Below are 19050 nucleotides of genomic sequence, written 5' to 3' on the forward strand. Positions count from 1 at the left end.
GCAATGTTTTTTGAAATTTAATGAAAATTCCGCATTTTCTGCAATTTTTGTAACAAGTAATTATAACTTTGGTTTCAGGAAACTCAGCAAATAATAAATTGTTTCCAGTGTCAATGAAGAAACAGAAGCTGTGATTTATTTCAGATATTATAAATCTGTGGTTAAAAAAAGAATTGAACCAATTTCTGGGCATATGAATAGCAAATGAATAAAATAGAAAGAGGCAGTGGCATCCATAGGGGATGTTAAAACAGGCAAGATGCTGATTGTGATGTTATAATTGAGCCCTGGCTCATTTTTTAATACAAAAGCGGTAGGACTTATGATGCTGGGAATCACCATGTTGCTTGTCTGATGTTCCTGTGGATGCTACTAAAAACAGATTACACACAGTGACATGAATATAAACCTGCGTGCATTAACCCTGGGATTAATAAACAACTATTCAGCAAGTGGGAGAAACCTCACATTCTGATAAAGGAACACTGATGTGTCTGAATCAAGCTTGAGCTGACTTACAGTTTAATATAATTTCAACTGGTTTCTATTAATTCCTATTTTATTTGAGACTCTTTGTAACAAGAACTATGCTGGAACTGGAAAACCAGTGTTTTCGATTTATGTGTCTTTAAAAAAAAATCCTGCTATTCAGCTAGCTCTAGATGCTCCCCAAAAATAAACCTATGAAAATTGTTGTCCATTGTTGGGGGTCGATTGCATTTGAATATACAGATATTTTAATACATGTTTTTTACACAGTTTTTCCCCTTTTTTTTTTATAAATATCAGAAGTAAAGAAGAAAGCTAGTTTTATCACCCCTGTCCCAGGAGGGGTAGGACCAATGACAGTTGCCATGCTCCTGAAGAATACCTTAATTGCTGCAAAGAAATTGATTTACTAAAATGTATAAATTGAAGTAATTCTATAGTTATATAAACATTTATTTTTGTTATAAATTTATTTATTAAAATGTGTTTAATTATGTTAGATTATTAAAAGATTTATTTCCAAGTCTGTTACAAAAATGTATATTTGCAATGAACTGATTTGACTGATTTAAGGTTTGAATTGATGTAACTTCTATGCATAATCCCTGTCTAAATGTTTTGTTCCTGTTGGAGTTGTGCTGTTTTTCAAAGGTATGTTATCAACTGGATTTGAAGTGAAACCAAAACTTGGGTCTGAGTTTCAGATATACAGTCTAATCCAACTCCAGCAGATAATAATAAAGGGCTCATAATCCATTATGCACAGGGGTGTGGGGTCACTCAAATGAATGCTAAGAACTGTGATACTGTGAATGCTAAGAACTTTTTAACAGACATGAATCAGGAGTTTATCTCTGGAAACATGGGTTTTGTTGTTGATAAATACAGTATAATATGTTCACAATTGCAAAAAATTAAATAAATTGTGTACAAATTTTAAGATGCTTTTGATTTAATTCTCAGATGTATATTTATATAAAAAGGAAAATATTATCCAAAGGAAATGATTTTGTTTCCAAGCAGTTTTCTACCTCAAGTTGATTTTTTACAGCTGAGAACTAGACATTGACCAAGTAAGTTAACTCTACTTAACTCACTTGAAGCACAATTCCCTTAGCAGAGCAAATGAGATTCTACCTAGGAGGTACAATAAGGTTTGATTAGCATTACAGTCAGAATGAATATTTAGATAAGATAACCTGTGATTGTTGCAAATAAAGCATGTTGTAAAATGTTTGATCATATGTTATTAGAAGCCCAGCTAGCCACGGAGCTACACTTTTTTATTCAGTTGCTAGAATAGAGCTAAATTGGTTTTCTTCATATAAAAAATATAAACAAATATGTTTAAAATCCTCTCCCTTTTCCTTATCACATAGATGTATTTATTCTCAGTGTGTTTCTTTGTCATTGTTTACTTTATTGTTCTATTGTTTTACTGCTGTTTACATGCTTTTCATTTTTCTTTCTATTATTGTAAGCTGCCTAGAGTAGCCTCACGGCAAGATAATGGCAAATAAATTTAATAAATTAATTAATTAATGGAATATGAGTCATTCAAATTTTTAATAGTTGAGTTGGAGGCTCTTAGTAAAGCTTATTTATCATTTTCCTGCACTTAGACAGACTTAGAATATTGAAAAAAATATGTAAATAGTGATAGACAGTATGCCAGATTATAAATTCCGAGTTTGGGATGTGATAATTTCATGCAATAATATTATAGCCCTGTAATATTAGCAGTCTTGAACTTGTTTTAAGTAAGAATGAAGTTATTTTTTAGATATAAAATATTTGGACTTCAAAGTATATTTCTACAGTTTAACTAACATTGTTCCTTAGAGGAGAGAAACATTCCCATATGGAGGAAATCAATAATGGTATTTCAGCTATCATGGATGAAGCTGTCTCACTACAACAGGCTAAAACCAGGAGGCATGTAAGAGGGATAGGCACACTCGGACCGAACCCAACTTCTTCTGGTTGCCTGCTATAATTTTCTTGACATTATTATGGAAGTGGTTTTTTCCCATTTATTTTTTTGTAGGCTGTCTTTGGAATTCCCAAATAGTCCACACCCAACTTCTCTGTGCTTACCCTGCTTATCTTCCAGGAAGTTTAAATATGTAGTAGCAATACAAATTACAAACATGGCTCCAATACATTATATGACTTATTTATATAAATTTGTCTCCTGCTGAATTCTTTGCCATAATCCATAGCTATAGAAACTTTATTAATATGGAACTTTTATAATAATTATCTCATTGCATTTTCTCTTTAATTTCAAATTTCCACGAGATCCTTAAACACAGACTTCTCAGTCTTCATGTATTTCTAACTAAACCATTCACATTTGGTTTGTAATGCCACTATTTTCATAGATCAACTTTCATTCTTAGAACTGTGTCCTTAGAGGTACAACTATGCCCAGAGTTAAGAGGAAAATTTTTAAACATCTGACCATATTGCAAGATAATAGATTTCTGTTTAAAAAATTGGCATAGTTATGCTGAAATGACCAGATTAATGTAAAATGAGCAGTTCTTTTTCATTGGGAAGTATTGACATCTTAATGATACAAATGGCCAAAACAGAAAAAGTTAGAAAAGAGGATGTAATATATGACTTTGTTCTTCGTATGGCTTTGGGAATTTTAATCCATGTTTTACTAAAAGGTAGATTAGCTCTCCTTTTATTTTAAAAAATGATTAAGGATCCAAATATTTGTGATTTAATTTAAGATTAATTTAGACTTTAGGTAACTAAGACTTTTGGAAAATTAATAAATTGGGATATTTTTTCTCAATTATTTGATGTGTTACTGTAATACAAAGAAATTATATCAATACTTATTTATCTATGTATCAGTACTGTTGATTCAAATCAAATATATCAAGTGATAGAAGAGCTTAATATAATTGATTAAATTCATTAAATTTCAAAATCCCTTTGATTCACTTTCATAAAATAGCATGTAGGTTCTTACAATAGGAACAGATCTATAAAGCTGTATTTATAAAACAATCTTATATCCACCTATTAAGGACCTTTGGTAAGTAATCTCATTTAATTAAAAAAAAATCAGGGCTGAGGGGGAACGGATTGATTCCAGAAGTGAAAGAAGATCCAATTAAAAAGTCACACTTGACCTATGATTATCAATTACTTGGTTTTAAGTATTATTAGATATGCGCTGTAGATGTCTGAGAATTATTGACAAAAGAAAATGGAATGTATGTATGCATGTATATATGATAAGCAATTGTCCTGTTAAATATCTTATGCAGAATCTATATATGGAAAGCTGTGAAGAAATGTTGTAATTAAATAGCGATATCAGAATTGGGCTGAAAACATCCAAACAATGAGTAAATGGCAGCAAAGAGGTACACAAAAACTCACCTAATGGTTATTCTTACATTAGCAACCCAGATACGGTGTCTCTAATGTCGGTAGATTTGCAGACCAAGGTTTCAGAGGACTCTCTATGTGATATAGAAAAATGGGATCATTCAGAGATACTGAATGTGGTGTTGGTGATGCTAAGACACAGATACAATTTTAAAGCTGGTTTTGCTGGGGACATACTGGGGAGAAATGAGTTAGCACATCATCCTACTTGATGGGAGGGGGGAAGTCCAGCTACCTTTTGAAAAAGCACCTGTGGGACATCCTACTTGATGGCCACTAGATGGAAGCAAATAACTGTTACTCTATTTTAGTTTCTTCAAAACCAAAGTCAGGTTTTATTTGTTTGTATTCCTGGTGACAAGGCCTTGCCGTTTTCTTGGCAATATTTCTGACGCAGTTTGCACTTGTCTCCTTCCTAGGGCTGAAAGAGAATGAAGAATGACTAGACCAAGTGACTTTGTGGCTAGTGGCACTAGAACTCATGATCTCCTAGTTTCTGGCCTGATACCTTAACTTCTAGAGGGACTGGCTCTACAAGGAGGACTTACTGTATCCTTTTGCTGCCCTCTAGCGGTCATACGTATTTTAGCAATCCAAATGTGCAATAACCAATAATGGATTAAATAACCTTTAGGTTTATTGGCAGATGATTCATGACACCATTAAAATGATACTCGCCTAGTTCTAAACAGTAGCTGATATTTAATCCAGATTTGTGCAATTGATAACTGTAATCTATCAGCTATTTATATATTTCTTCAGCCCTAGCTAAGTCATTCATTATCACAATTTCATCAGCAAATAGTGCTAGATACTTATTGCTGTGCTGGGCTTTTCCTGGCTAAGTCAGGACTTTAAATAAAAATATGGGCTATAATGAACAGAACGTAACACTAGAGGTGACTTTTAGCCAGTAGAATCAACATCAGCAGTACTAGGAATGATGATACCTAGTAGCCTCATTCTTACAGTATATGCTTAACTAAGCAAATCAAATCTTTATTATGGTTAAAGATCTGCATAGTATGTTGTCTTAGATAAAGGTAGTTTTAACACAAAACCATTTCTCCAAATCAACCCTATTGCCAAAAATCTTGGCAACTTTAAATTTTATGGACTTCAACTCACAGAACTCCCCAGCCAATAGGATTTGATTCCCATGTTTGCCCAGACTTGAAGTCTATACATCTTAAGGTGATCAAAATTGATAAACCTTACTAGAGCATTAGCTGTCCCTTCCTGGTTGTAGCCAGTGAAAAAAAATCCTAGAAAGACCATGCTTATCTACGAATGCCATATCTATCTTCTCTTTGCCTCCGTCCTGAAGCTGCATTGGGAGTGTGCAAAAAGGAAAGAAAGGATCTGAATTTTGATCGTGTGACTTTTCCCCCTCCCTCTCTCTGTCTCTGTCTATCTTTTTCTCATTAGGTTGTACTGTATGTCATTTCATATTTTCATTGCTGTTAATTTGGTACAACAATAGTTGTGTGATTCTAGAAAACTCAATTTAGGCAAGTTGGGAAATCACCTAGGTTCAAAATGATATTTTTTCCATTACAGTTTTCTTCATTTTCAGAAAATGTTTCTTCCATTCTCTTGTGATTACAGTCTGAAATCAATGTGATATGCTTGCCAATACCTTATATATGCAGATGTCTATGGAGATTCTCAGTCATCCAGGTCATGGTTGTCCCAAAGATGCTTTTTCAAGAGGCAACTGGACTTTCTGGTTTTTCTTTAAAGATGTTTTGCTTCTTGGATGAGTCCAGTTACCTCTTGAAAAAGCACCTTTGGAACTTATATATGCACAATATTTTTGGTTAGCTAGAATGTCATTTCACTCATATTGCATCAGCTTCTACAGGGGTAGAAAGACCACATCTTCCCAGCCTGACTAGGTGGTTCAGTGGCTAAGACACTGAGCTTGTTGATCAGAAAGGTCGGCAATTTGGTGGTTCAAATCCCTAGTACAGGTCTTCTGCGTGAGCAGGGGGTTGGACTAGATGACCTCCAAGGTCCCTTCCAACTCTGTTACCCTTACTGTAGCACATAGTTTATTATGAAGAAATACCACCAATTCTTCTTATCCACCTTAAATTACTTTTGCAGAATATGCTGCTTATGACGTTTTGATCTTGCAGTAGAGTATTTTCTACTCTGATTGGCAGAGGCTCCAATCAGTAATAACTGCAGTTGTTAAGTTAGTAACGTGGTTGCTAAGTGAATTTGGCTTCTCCATTCTCTTTGCTTGTCAGAAGGTCGCACAAGGTGATCACATGACCTTGGGACACTGCATCGGTCATAAATATGAATCAATTGCCAAGGGTCTGAATTTTGATCATATGACCATCAGGATGCTGTTACAGCCGTAAGTGTGATAAATGGTCATACATCGTTTTTTTGGTATTGTAACTTCGATCAGTCACAAAATTAACTTGTAAATTGAGGACTACCTATACAGCATGCAGAATTCTCAGCTTTCACGTATGCATACTAAGTACTTTTCCAACTCAAGAATGCAGAATCATTGAAACTTTATAGATTAGATTAACAGAGTTGGAAGGGACCTTGTAGGTCATCTAGTCCAACCCCCTGTCCAAGCAGGAGACCCTGACAAATGGCAGTCCAATCTCTTCCTGAAAGCCTCCAGTGATGAAGTTCCCAAAACTTCCGAAAGCAAGCTGTTCCACTGGTTGATTGTTCTCACTGTCAGAAAATTTCTTCTTATTTCTAGGTTGAATCTCTCCTTGGTCAGTTTCCATCCATTATTCCTTGTCTGGCCTTCAGGTGGATCAGTCAAACAGTCCGCAACTCATTTATAGTGAGGAGGCATGCATTCATTATATATAGGTTCCTCAAGCAACGCTCTGGCAGAAATCAAGACATTTCAGACTAACTTTTTGCCTGGTAAAAGAAAGGAGGAATGAAACAAGTAATAAGGTAAAGTTAGAATTTTGTTCTAAGGGAAAAAAGTTAAATTGTTAAGAAAAGCAATTGAGTGGATTTGTCTCTCATAGTAAAAATGCATGGCTACTCATCAGCATCCTCCAAGGTAAAGGAACAACAGGGGTATAAACATGATTGAACATCTACACAGCACAGCAGATTCCTAATCATACAGCCAGCAGACCAAACACAAAGGGCATATTCCATGGATTTTTAAAAAATCTTTTATTGTTACCTAGCCACAAGCCTCGGGACATGGACTCTGGATATCTGAAGTCCCAAGTGTGCAGCCTCGTGACAAGGAGAGAATAAAGAGAGAAAGCATGTAAAATGTGGTTTCTGGTATTCCTTCCAAAATCTTAATAATACTGCTATCCATGTGATTGGGAAAGAAAAGGGAGGAGGGCTTGAAAGTTGAGCAATGGGCAGCATTTGACAGCATAGCTCTCTTTTCCATAGGCACATATTAAGGATTTTCTTTCTGATCATTTTCTCTGCAGTCCCCAGCTTGATCTGGCCATTTTTATTTGAACTATATTTTGCCAACCTCTCTTCCAATAACAAAAATGGTTCCATTTCTGTTTTTGGTAATTTATCGTGTTGGTGGGCAGAATGGCAGATGCCAGTGCAGCAGTCAAGTGCCTTTTAACTGACTTGGTGCCAAAATGGGATCTCAGCAGTGATCCATTCAAGATTCAATATGTGAATCTGGTCATCCAATTAGGAGATTCTGCCCTGGGCACAGAATTAAAATACCATCAAGAGGCATGTAATGATTAAAGTGCTGGTTAGGAACAAGGAGACTGTAAGTTCTAGTCCTTCCTTAAGCATGAAAATCAGATAAAAAGCAAATAAAATCTATTTCAGATGTTTTATTTCCAAGATTTGATTGGATTGGGAAGAGTGAAAAAAAATCATATGCTTGCTCAGTTGGAAGGAGTAATGTTTCTTACTTTAGCAATGGTTGCAATGCCTTATATGGGTACATTATATCCTGCCCCACCCTTTTTTTTCCCTAACAGATTTGGATCCCTTCTTGCATCATTGAAATTCCTTATCACTCTTGCTGGGCCTACCTAGGAGCAACAGGAACTGAGGGCCAAACTAGACATGATGCAACGTGCCTGACATAGAGTATTGAGGTTTGAGGAGTTTAATCTTTTCATTAAAAGGCCTATCCTGAGGCACTGAGTACCCTCTTCCCACTGAGAAAAGTAGACTGAATGCACATTGCTGGGTAGAAAGTTTGGTAATTGAAGTAGTACAACATAAAATATGTTCTCTGGTATCGGTCATAATTATAAAAATAGGTTACCAGCATCAACATCTCACAATATCCCAAGATTAGTCAGCAAATCTAATTTGTCAATAGAGTAAGATGAAAAGATAGGTTTTTGTGGGGCTTCATCCTTGCCCCATTTGTGCTATACCTTTTCCCTTCATTTTGAGACAACGCTCACTCTTCTCTATGCCTTCTTTGGCTCAATCAGTCCTTTGTGAGCCTCTGGTGTTTCCATCAGAATGTTCCTGTGTATAATTTACTAAGAGCCTTTGAAAGTCTATGGAAGTTTTGCTTTTAAGAGCTAGATGACTAATAGGAGAGACTGAACAAGTTGGGAAGAGTATGTATTAAGACCAAAAGATAAGAAACAGAGCACTAAAATTGTAACCATGTTGATAAGAATAGTCATAAATTTCAGTTTATTACACTCTAAACTAACAGACTAGACCAAGTACTCGAACAGTAATTAGTGCAGTTCTGAAAACTCTGCTACAGCATGTGAACTGCTGCTTCAGTTGGCTAGGCAACCAAAGTATATTAAGTGGACATTTGTAGTTCCAGCTGTCAGGGTTCCAAGTAACAGCCCATAGGAAATCAAAACTCCAAGGCAGGGTTCCTCAAAGTATAGATTTATTAGGCATGTCATATTGGCACAGTTGGTGAAAACCCGAATCTGACGTCCCCTGGGTTTTCCCCATCCAGTTCAAATCCAAAGTTCTTCCCCACATTACACACAACCATCACATGCCCCAATCAGGTTTCTCTCCCCATCCTAAATGCCTCCCATCCATGCCCCTCCAGTTGCTGGTAAGAGTGTCCTTGGTTCCCAGAAGAATGAATGTTATTTTGGCTACATATTTCCCTCAGTTATCTCTACTCCCCCTTCCTTTTCCCATAACTCCAGCCAGCCCGACTGTGGCAACCCTGAAGATGCTCCGTGATTGACACTAGCAATGACTACTGGGTTGGATTTAAACTTCAAGACACAAACAGACATGTAAAATATAAGATTTTGTAAATTATGTTAACTCTGGCTGGAAATGAAAATATCTCTATATGAATTCAAATAAGCTTACTTATTTATTTTACTTATATCCTGCCTATATTATTTTTTACAAATAACTCAAGGTAGCAAACATATTCCCTGACCTTCCTCCTCCTATTTTTCCCACAACAACAAACCTGTGAGGTGGATTGGATTGAAAGGGTGATTGGCCCAAGTCACCCAACTGATTAATATAACACACTTTCAGTTCGAAAAACAGTATTTCACTAATCATTTTCAAACAATTTCCAGCAACAGATAATGAGTCAAATCTAGTTAATCATACACCCATTCTGCTCATTCTTCCAAACAATAAACATATAGCCAATACATATAGCCAATTCCCAATTGGTTTCGATTTGGTATCGATTTGATTTCATACAAAGCTGGTTGGGTGATCAGTGAACTTTTGGTAGATGGGTGTTATTTTTCCATAAATGCAGCAATGAACCAACTTTGACTTAATTTAACTTCAACTCAAAAAAAAATAAAAAATAACATAACTACTTTCCTCTAAACTGTGAAGTGGTTCAGCTTCTTTTCAAGCCAAAACCAAATAATTCTTATTTCCTGAAAAGCTTCAAATCTCTTCCCTCCCACTGAGTAAGCCATGTCATCCTTCAGCTTATGACTACCACATTAAATAGTTCATCATTGGCCAGATTAGTGAGGTATTCAGTGATGGTCAATGAGCGAGGGGAACTTGCAAATCGAATTTACCTAACTAACTATACTTTGGATTTGGAGGCTGCTAGATAAAACTATCAGAGAAACATGAATATTTATTTACTTCATTTAATATTTGAGAGTCAGTTTGTCCCAGTGTTAAGACACTAGGCTAGAAATCAGGAGTCTGTGAGTTTTGAGTTCTAATCCCACTATAGCATGAAAGCTGGCTGAATGACCTTGGGACAGTCACCCCATCAACCTCACAGGACTCTTGCTGTCGGGAAAATAGAAGGAAGGAATATTGGGTGTTTTCACTATCTTGAGTTACTAATAAAAAGTAATAAAGGTGGGATAAAAATAAATACTCCATTTAGAAAAACGTATTTTTCCTAAAGTCAATTACAATCCTGTGAATGAGGTATAACCTAAACAAAAAGAGTCCTTTATTAAATGAAGCAAGCAATTTTATTATTGGAATGAGGAACATCTATCTCAGATTACAAAAGTTTAGTAAATAAAGTATTTCTAAATATTCAGGAATTGACTTTATGTTGATCTATACCTCACTCATGCCAATAATTCCTAATTCTCAAGCTCTATTTGGGAAATCTTCTTTCCACCTCCCATTATGTAGCAAGGGTGTGTGTATGTGGGGGTGAGAATAAATATGAGGCTGTACCTTTCATGGTTTTATCCCAGAATGGGATGAAATTTGACAAAAAAATGTTAGAACATTAGAAGCATGTCAAACTCATCCCTCGTAAAGCTTACATATAAACTTAATCCCATTCTGCTTAAAATAATTTAAAAACATCCAGCTATGTGACTTTTCCCTCTTCATATTAGTTTATTAAAATTATATTCACTCATACATATGAAAAAACTACCTTATTTATTCATATTTAGATATTATATTTTATTAGCCTATGCTGCTGTACATTAGGCCAAAACAACCTTGATGGCTTGAGTTGCTTGAGCCAGGATAATTTGTATTGAAAGTATTGAATTTTCTTCAAAGAGCCTTGGTAGTACAGTGGTCTAAGGCACCCTGTTATTAAGCTGGTTATTGAGACCAGCTGCCTGCAATTACTGCAGGTTCGAATCTCGCCAAGGCTCAAGGTTGACTCAGCCTTCCATCCTTTCTAAGATAGGTAAATTGAGGACCCAGTTTGTGGGGGCAATAAGCTGACTTTGTATAAATATACAAAAGGATGAAGGCTATTGCTGAGCACAGTGTAAGCTGCCCTGAGTCTCCGGAGAAGGGCGGCATATAAATCAAATTAAAAATAAAAATAAAAAATAAATAAAAAATAAAGTCAAAAACTACAGCACAAAATTCAGAAAGTATGTAACCCAAGCAATATTTGGGTGCAAAGCTATTAAGCTGATTCAGTTAGCACCCACAAAGTACTTCTGTGTCTCTATTTCCAATAATAAAACCTGTGGGTTTAATTCTAAGAGTTGTACAGATGTAAAAATACAACTATATGTGCTTTATATGCTACTTTTCTATGTGCATAATTTAAAATTTTGAAACAATATTAAACTACTAGCTAATGAGAGCCTGTGGTTATTTAAAATACCTCCTCCTTTATAACCAGGCTGAGATTTAAGATCTATTCTAGAGGCCCTTTTCTTCTTTACTGGACCATGTTCATTAGCACTGCGAAAGGACATTTAGTTGGTGGCTGATTTCTAGATTCCAGGTGAACTCTTATCTTCTGCCAAGAGGAGTAATATTTTATTCAGATAGGCTTTTGGCAAGCATGTTGAGTTTGCTGACGAGTTTGGGTGGGTGGGTGATGCTTTAGTCATTGGTTTTTAATGGTGCTTTAAAACTATTTTTAGTCATTTATTTTCTACTTCGTTTATTCATTGTTAGCAAGTGCCTTTCTTTGGCAGAGAAGTAGAAATATGACTTTTATCTTCAGAGTGAACTTTGTCACTCTGTGTGGCTGTTAAGATTGTGCTCTTACTTCCTTCATGCTTTCCAGGCACCATTTAAACAGAAAAGTCTATGTTTGCCTTCATTCGTGAGAAAAAGTTTGTGTTGTATCTTTCTTTGATTTCTAACAGAAAGGTAGGCAACCTTTGTACCCTCAATACTTTACATTCCTTCCTGAGGGCATTTGAGTTTTTCATTCCTTTACAGTTAACATACTGTATAAAGATCATAGTTTCCTCTTTATAGTTGCCCATGAGACTCATAAAATTATGTTCAGATTATCTTGCACACTGCTCGAGAAATTTAAGAAACAACTTGCTAGTGGAATTTTTTTAAAAAAAAATGCAATCAAATAAAACATATGTTGCCATCTTTGTAAATATAATTGCAAGTAGTACAGTTATGCTATTATTAATTTAATAACCCAGTGCATTCTATTTAAATGACATTGATTAATTCGTAGGTTAATCTGCATTACTTGTTTTTTTGATCCAAGGCTTGAGCAAAATTCACCCAGCAACATTCCAACCATGTTTTAGTACATCTAGAAACCATATCCTGTCCTGACTGGAATGTGAAAGTGCTGATCTTCTATATTTAGACAACTCAATACACAAAGGAAGGTACACTTCTCCTTGCCTTTTCTCACACAAATATATAGAATCCTGTTTCTGCGTCCATTGTATCAAATCCATAGAAACAAAACAAACAAAACCTAGGCAAATGCCCAAATAGCACTAACATTAAAGACAGGTAATAATTCTTGACTTACGACCACAGCTGAGCCCAACATTTCCTTTGCTAAACAAGACATTTGTGAGTTTTGGCTCATTTTACGACCTTTCTTGTCACAGTTGTTAAGTGAATAATTGCTGTCATTAATGGTTATTGAATGAATTTGGCTTCCCATTAACTTTGCTAGTCAGAAGATCACAAAAGGTTAGGATTAGAGTTAGGGTCAGGAAGTTTCTCCTAAATTCTAGGTTGGTTCTTTCTTTAATGATCTTCCACCTGTTACTTCCTCTCCTGCCCTCAGGTGCTTTGGAGAATAAGTTGACCCACTGTTCTCTGTGACAGCCTCTTAAGTACTAGAAGACTGCTACCATATTGCCCTAGTCCATCTCATTAGAGTAGACATATCTAGTTTTTTCAATTGTTCATCATATGATTTAATCTACAAATACTTTATCATATTTGTTGCTCCTCTCTGCATTCTTTCTAGGATCTCAACATGTTTTTTGTATTGTGCTGACCAGAAGTGGATGCAGTATTCACTTGTTTTTGATGCTATCCTTCTGCTGATGCAACCTAGGACTGTATTGACTTTTTTGGCAGCTGCGACACACTGCTGGCTCATACTTAAAATGGTAGTCTACTAGGACACCTAGATCCTACTCATAGTTACTAATATTGATCCAGGTACCGCCTATTCTATATCTGTGCATTTGGTTTTTGTTGCCTATGTATAGGATCTAATTTTTCTTACCTGAATTGCATTTTGTTGGATAGGGCCCAGTGTCAAGATCCTTCTGAATCCTGAGTGTATCTTCTAAAGTATAAACTATTCCCCTAGCTTGGTGTCTTTTGCAAATTTGATGAGCTTCTCTTCTTTCCTCTCATTTACATCATTTATGATGATATTGAAGAGTACGGGGCAAAGATGGAACCTTGAGATAACCCACTGTGTGCTTCCCTCCATGTAGACGTAGTTCCACTAAGGACCTCATATTAAGTATGGTTAGTCAACCACCATCTGGTGATGATGAGTTCTATCCCACATTGTTCTTACCATGAAATAGGCTGTTGTCTATTTTGTCAAATGCCTTACTGAAGTTTAAGTAAGGTATCCACTAATGTAGTCAATTTGTCAAAGAAGGCAGTAGGGGTCCTTGATGCTCTCTGAGCTTGTGTGTTTTCACACAGACATTTTATCACCCAAACTAGGTAAGCAGTGATTATGTTACCTAGTTTGGGTAATGAAATGTCTGCAAGAAAACACACAAGCTCAGAGAGTATCAGTATTGAGCTACAAATATTCTTCTTTATTGAAAGACAATAGTGTTTGTCTGGACTGATCTGTTTTTAACAAATCCATGCTGGCTTCTAGTAATCATCTTGCTTGCTTCTAGGTGCTCACAAATGCACTGCTTGGTTATTTTTTCCAAGATTTTCCCACATATTGATGTCAGGCTGATTGTTCTTTAGTTTCCTCCCCCTCTTTTGTAGATTGGAACCACATCAGCTCTTTTCCAGTTCTGTGGCATTTCCCTGGTGTACCAGGAGCTTGGAAAGATTTTGTATAGTGCTTCTAAAATCACATCTGCCATCTCCTTCAGAACCCTGGAATGTAATCCATCTGGTCCTAGTGATTTGAGCTCATCTAGAGGGGATAGGTATTCTCTTACTGTTTTCTTGCATATTTTGACTTGCGTATTTTGATTTACATTCTTAGTCTGTCTTCTGTGGTGCTGCTTTTGATAGGTTGGATTGTTTTTTTTCTTTTTAAGTCAACAAAAATACAAAGAATGAATTCAGCAGTTCCACTTTCTCTCCACTACCTTCATAATATAACGTCTTTTTAAAAATGTAACTAAAAGTTATTTACCCCATCAGAAGTAATTATGAGTAAACTACCAAAAGTACACTTGTGTATATCTGTCTATGTGTATTCTTTGAAGTCCCCCTAGTACATCTCTTTTCCCTGCCTAAAGTAAATAAATATTACTTTAACCCAGTTATTTGTCAGTTCAAGTATCTCTTTTAAACATCCAACAAAATTGTTCCTTCCTGTAAGCTAATTGGTGGCTGATATTTTCAGCTCACACACAGGTTTCTCCTGCATTGTGAGGTCAGAATCAAGATTTCCCAGCATAAGAGCAGAATTAAAAGTCTGCTAAATATATATAAATTTAGCATATCCCGTCACAGCATTAGATTCTTTTATTAAAATTTATTGTGAACATTGAAAGTCAATTGTGCTTACTACAGTATTTATTTACTGCTTTTGCTGTTTTGGAAGTATGCCTGTTCAATAGTTACAACATAGAATAATATAGTTACCGTGTTTCCCCCAAAATACGACCTACCTCAAAAATAAGCCCTAGCTTGATTTTTTTTGGGGGGGTGAACCTATAGTTACCATGTTTTCCCCAAAATATGCCCTACCCCAAAAATAAGCCCTAGTGAAGGGGGTGGGGATGGCCAGCACAAGAGGCAGCCCTTCCCTTCCCTGGTCACCTCATGGCTGCTGGACTCCTTAACCACGGCCCATGGATCAGCTGATCCAGCGAAGGCTGGGACTTCTGTCTCTCTGGGTGCCTGGAGATGTTTCCAGCACACTCTTGCTGGCCCAACCCTGCCCACAGTGCCAGGCAACCTTGCAGGTGAGAGCCCCTTGGTTCCGCAGCTCACCTTGTGGTTATGGAGCAGGCAGCAAGCACAGTTTGCACTCCGCCAGGCCTGGAGCTCAAATGTTGCTTAGGCTGCTGCTACAATGAGGCAGAAAGCCATGCAGCCCATCGGAATTGGCTCCCCTCCCCTCGCCTGTACCCTACTGCTGCTTGAGAAAAGGACAGGCAATTGTGCAAGATTGTGGGAAGCATGTGCTTACAATAAAAGCAAAGCCCAGCCCGTCCCTTTCAAGCAATCAAATGTCTGTGTCTGTGAGAGAGAGAATGAGAGAGAGAGAGGGAGAGAGAGAAACAATGGAGGGGAGTAAAAAGAATTGCAGGCAAAGGTGTTTGAAAGGGTTTCCTCTCTGCTGTTTCTCTCTCTGCTGTTTCTCTCTCTCTCTCTCTCTCTCCCTTTCTCTCTCTCTCTCTCTCTCCCTCCCTCCCTCCCTCTCTCTCTCTCTCTCTCTCTCTCTCTCTCTCTCACACACACACACACACACACATATTTGATGAGAAACAGCAGAGGGGAACCGGGTAAGGGGACTGACCCTCTCCTGCCTCCAGCTCGGCACCTGCTCAGGGTGGCCCCCCAAGGCATGGCTTCTGCGTGGGCAACCCCCACACGGCCAACATGAGAAATGGGCTCCTACGCAGTGCCTCCTCTCTGGGCCTCACCTGCCTCAGAAGTCAGGGATCCTGCAGGCATCCTGGCCACTTAAATGCCACCCAAATCCCCAGGTTTGAGGAGAGAGGAGAGTGAGAGAGAGAGAGAGAGAGAGAGAGAAGAGAGAGAAAAAGAGAGATGCAGAGAGAGAAAGAGAGAGTGGGGAGAGAGGGGAGAGGGAGAGAGAGAAAGAGAGAGATACTGAGAGAAAGAGAAATGATAGAGAAAGAGAGAGTTAGAGAGTTAGAGAGAGAGAGAGAGAGAGAGAGAGAGAGAGATCCCAGTGGGAAACGGGTCCAAATGGCTCTTTGAGTGTCTTAAGGTTGCAGAAACAGGCAGCCACCTAAGTGCCTGAAGGACCCCATCCCATCACTGGAAGTCCAGGTACTTCAGTGAGCGGTGTACTGGATTCATATTAGTGGTCTGCGGGATTTAAAATTATGAATTTAGTGGTTCCTGAGGTCCGAAAGGTTGGTGATCCCTGCTCTAATCAATTCTACATCCTCTTCTTTGGTTTTCTTATAGATCGGTATATTGTTCAGATACACAGGGACCCCCTTGTAAAAGTGCTCATGCAGGACTTCCTTTATTAGCTGCATGAACACCGCTGGGGGGCCCTGTAACTCAAACAGCATTACCTGGAACTGGTAGCAACCCAGAGGGCACTTCGACGCTGTCTTCCATTCATCCTCCTTAATTTTCACTTGGTAGTGTGCCTCCCTCAAATCCAACTTTGTGAAAATGGTGGCCCAACATGTCCTTCATTAGAGAAATGAAATGAAATGACATATTCACCAAGCATATATAGTTTAGCATATATAATTGACGCACAGCCTAAGGGACCCATCTTTCTTTTCTTTGAAAAGCACAGGGCTACTGATTTATCTGGTTGAATGAAGCCCCTGGTTAAAAAAAAATTCTATGAATGTCCTCCATCTCCCTAGGTGTCATTGAATATAGTTTTGGCTTTGGCAACTTAACCCCACAATCTCAATTGCACAGTCTGTGGGACAGTGGGGTGGACATGTGTCAGATTTCTTCTTGCCAAAAATCTTGGCTTCAATTCTTCAGATTTTCTATCTAAAAAATCCATTCAGGCCATCCGTATGTGCTCTGTAACTGCAGCAGGCAAATATTACATTTTTCTTGTTACATGGGCTAGAGGGGGAAACTGGCAGAAGTCTTGTCGAATTCTCTTAATAAACAAAATTCAAAATGAGTCCATAGTTATAATGTTATAGTTATAATGACCATAACTGAATTTGTAAGAAAGCACAAGAAGTCTAAATTTGTATTGTTCCAGGCAATGGAGGTCAGTAAACTTCCCATTATAGGGAATAATAAACAACTGGAGTAGAGAAATTTATTTACAGGGGATTAAAGCACAGAGTACAAAGTAGAAACCATGGCTTGAGTCACCAGAATTTTTTTTTAAAAAAATATTTTTTTTTACTTAGAACCTGGAAAAAAAATGGATGGAAAGTGTTGGCTGCTGTTAGCATACAGTCATGTATGTCATGCATACCTGCTTTCTCCAAAAGTTGAGTAGCTGTTATTCATACCAGAGTAAGATGAAAAATGGATATGCCCAAAAGCAAAGACTTCACCAATCCTCTCTACTGGTGAGATCATCTTCAATGATTCTGTTGCCTAACATATCAACTGTCTTCCTGGCTGATTTTTCATCCTAACTATATTTAAAAGTGTTTTGATTGGTCGCAAAAATTCTGAGGTCCTTTAGTTCCAAATAAACCTTTCTTTGCATTCTTTATTTAATAAAATATAATTGTGTTTCCATTATCTTTTGCCAGTTTGTGTTCCTTGACTTGGCAAGCATTCTATTTCTGTTAAAGACCATATTCATTTTTATTTGATTCTGTTGATTTACTTCTTGGATTAAGTGGCACCTTTTCTGATGAACTGTAATTTTATCTTAATTTCTGTTATCTCTGTTTTGAATAATCTTCAAATTAAATAATATATTTTGAAGATATACACTTTAAAACTTTGCACGGTTCTGTGAATTCTTATACACTATGTGGAAAATTTATTTAAAGTTACAAACAATTCCTGAATAAAGCTATTGCTTTAGATAGGGATTTTTAGTTTGCCTTTTTGAATGACTGTTCCCCTCTCCCTTTAGTTCTTTGCTTGTTTCTGCAGAAAAATTGTTTATTAGAAAGCTACAGATGCATGGATGATGCCATTCTCTACATTTGTATGAGAAAACTAAAGTCACCCAAACCTACAAACAAACATCCATTTTAAAGGATCCAGAATATTACGGCCATTAAACTCCAATGATGTTATTCACATCTTTTATTAGTAACCACGTTATGACCAGAAACTGACTATTAGTGGAATAAGAAACATTTACATCAAAAGTTAATAAACATGAGACAGTAAACTATAAATACAATGAAACAGTATTGTAGGGCCACACATGGAATACTGCATCCAGTTTTGGTCACCACATTACAAAATGGGACATTGGAAAAGTGCAGAGAAAAGCAACTAAAATGATTAAAGGATTGGAAACTAAAACATCAGAAAAATTGTTGCAGGAATTGGGTTTCGCTAGTCTAGAGGACCAGGGGTGACATGATAGCAGCATTCCAGTATTTGAGAGGCTGCCATAAAGAAGGGGGGCGGGTGTCAGCTTATTTTCCAAAGCACCAATGGGCAGGACAGGAAACAATGGATGGAAACTAATCAAGAAGAGAAGCAGCCTCCAATTAAGGAGAAACTTCCTAACAGTGAGAACAATTAACCAGTAGAACAGCTGGCCTTGAGATGTTCTGGGTGCTTCATCACTGGAGGTTTTTAAGAAGAGACTGGTGGACAGCCACTTGTGTGAAATGTTATACAGACTCCTGCTTGAGCAGGGAGTTAGATTAGAAGATCTTCTAGGTTCCTTCCAGCTACATTCTGAATTTAAACTACTTGCTTTGCATACATAATAACAATAACAGTGTTTCCTTTTCCCCCCAACCCTCCCAAGGCCATTAAGAGTGTATAAAGCAAATTCATCATCAAACTGATTCTTGGTGACTCACACGGAAACAGGCCTGTCAACTGCCAACTTCTTGGCAATTGTATGGGAGTTATTTGACTGTGTTTTTTGGGGCGAGGGGGAGGGTTCAATTTCCTAGCCTAGCCTGCTATCTTTTGTTTCTAAGGTGCTGACTTATCTGAGTATTCTCC

The 19050-nt window shown here is 37.2% G+C and overlaps 1 protein-coding gene and 1 long non-coding RNA gene across 6 annotated transcripts in view; both read left to right on the plus strand.

The window, feature by feature from the left end:
* Nucleotides 1-2036, plus strand: part of MTHFD2L (methylenetetrahydrofolate dehydrogenase (NADP+ dependent) 2 like) — a 36743-nt gene extending 34707 nt beyond the window's left edge. Inside the window, exon 8 of one of the 2 annotated variants that reach the window (XM_034416122.3) lies at nucleotides 790-2036. In XM_034416122.3, coding sequence (XP_034272013.1) covers nucleotides 790-902 — 113 coding nt within the window. In that variant the 3' untranslated portion in view covers nucleotides 903-2036. Of the gene's footprint in view, nucleotides 1-78; nucleotides 696-789 lie in introns of those variants that run through there. The other variant, XM_087892258.1, reaches the window with a different exon arrangement.
* A 1392-nt stretch (nucleotides 2037-3428) lies between these two features.
* LOC148114120 (uncharacterized) lies at nucleotides 3429-17937 on the plus strand. 4 transcript variants are annotated; one of them, XR_015733868.1, is made up of 4 exons: nucleotides 3429-7991; nucleotides 12287-13209; nucleotides 14017-14183; nucleotides 17304-17937. It is a non-coding gene; the product is annotated as an uncharacterized LOC148114120 (long non-coding RNA). The 4 variants fall into 4 exon arrangements; XR_015733866.1 differs by having other exon boundaries at nucleotides 3429-6843; nucleotides 7872-7991; nucleotides 12287-14183; XR_015733865.1 differs by having other exon boundaries at nucleotides 12287-14183.
* Nucleotides 17938-19050: the final 1113 nt, after the last annotated feature.

The sequence above is a fragment of the Pantherophis guttatus genome, chromosome 4 (assembly GCF_059756535.1).
Source record: "Pantherophis guttatus breed Tessera chromosome 4, ASM5975653v1, whole genome shotgun sequence".
Taxonomy (NCBI): domain Eukaryota; kingdom Metazoa; phylum Chordata; class Lepidosauria; order Squamata; family Colubridae; genus Pantherophis; species Pantherophis guttatus.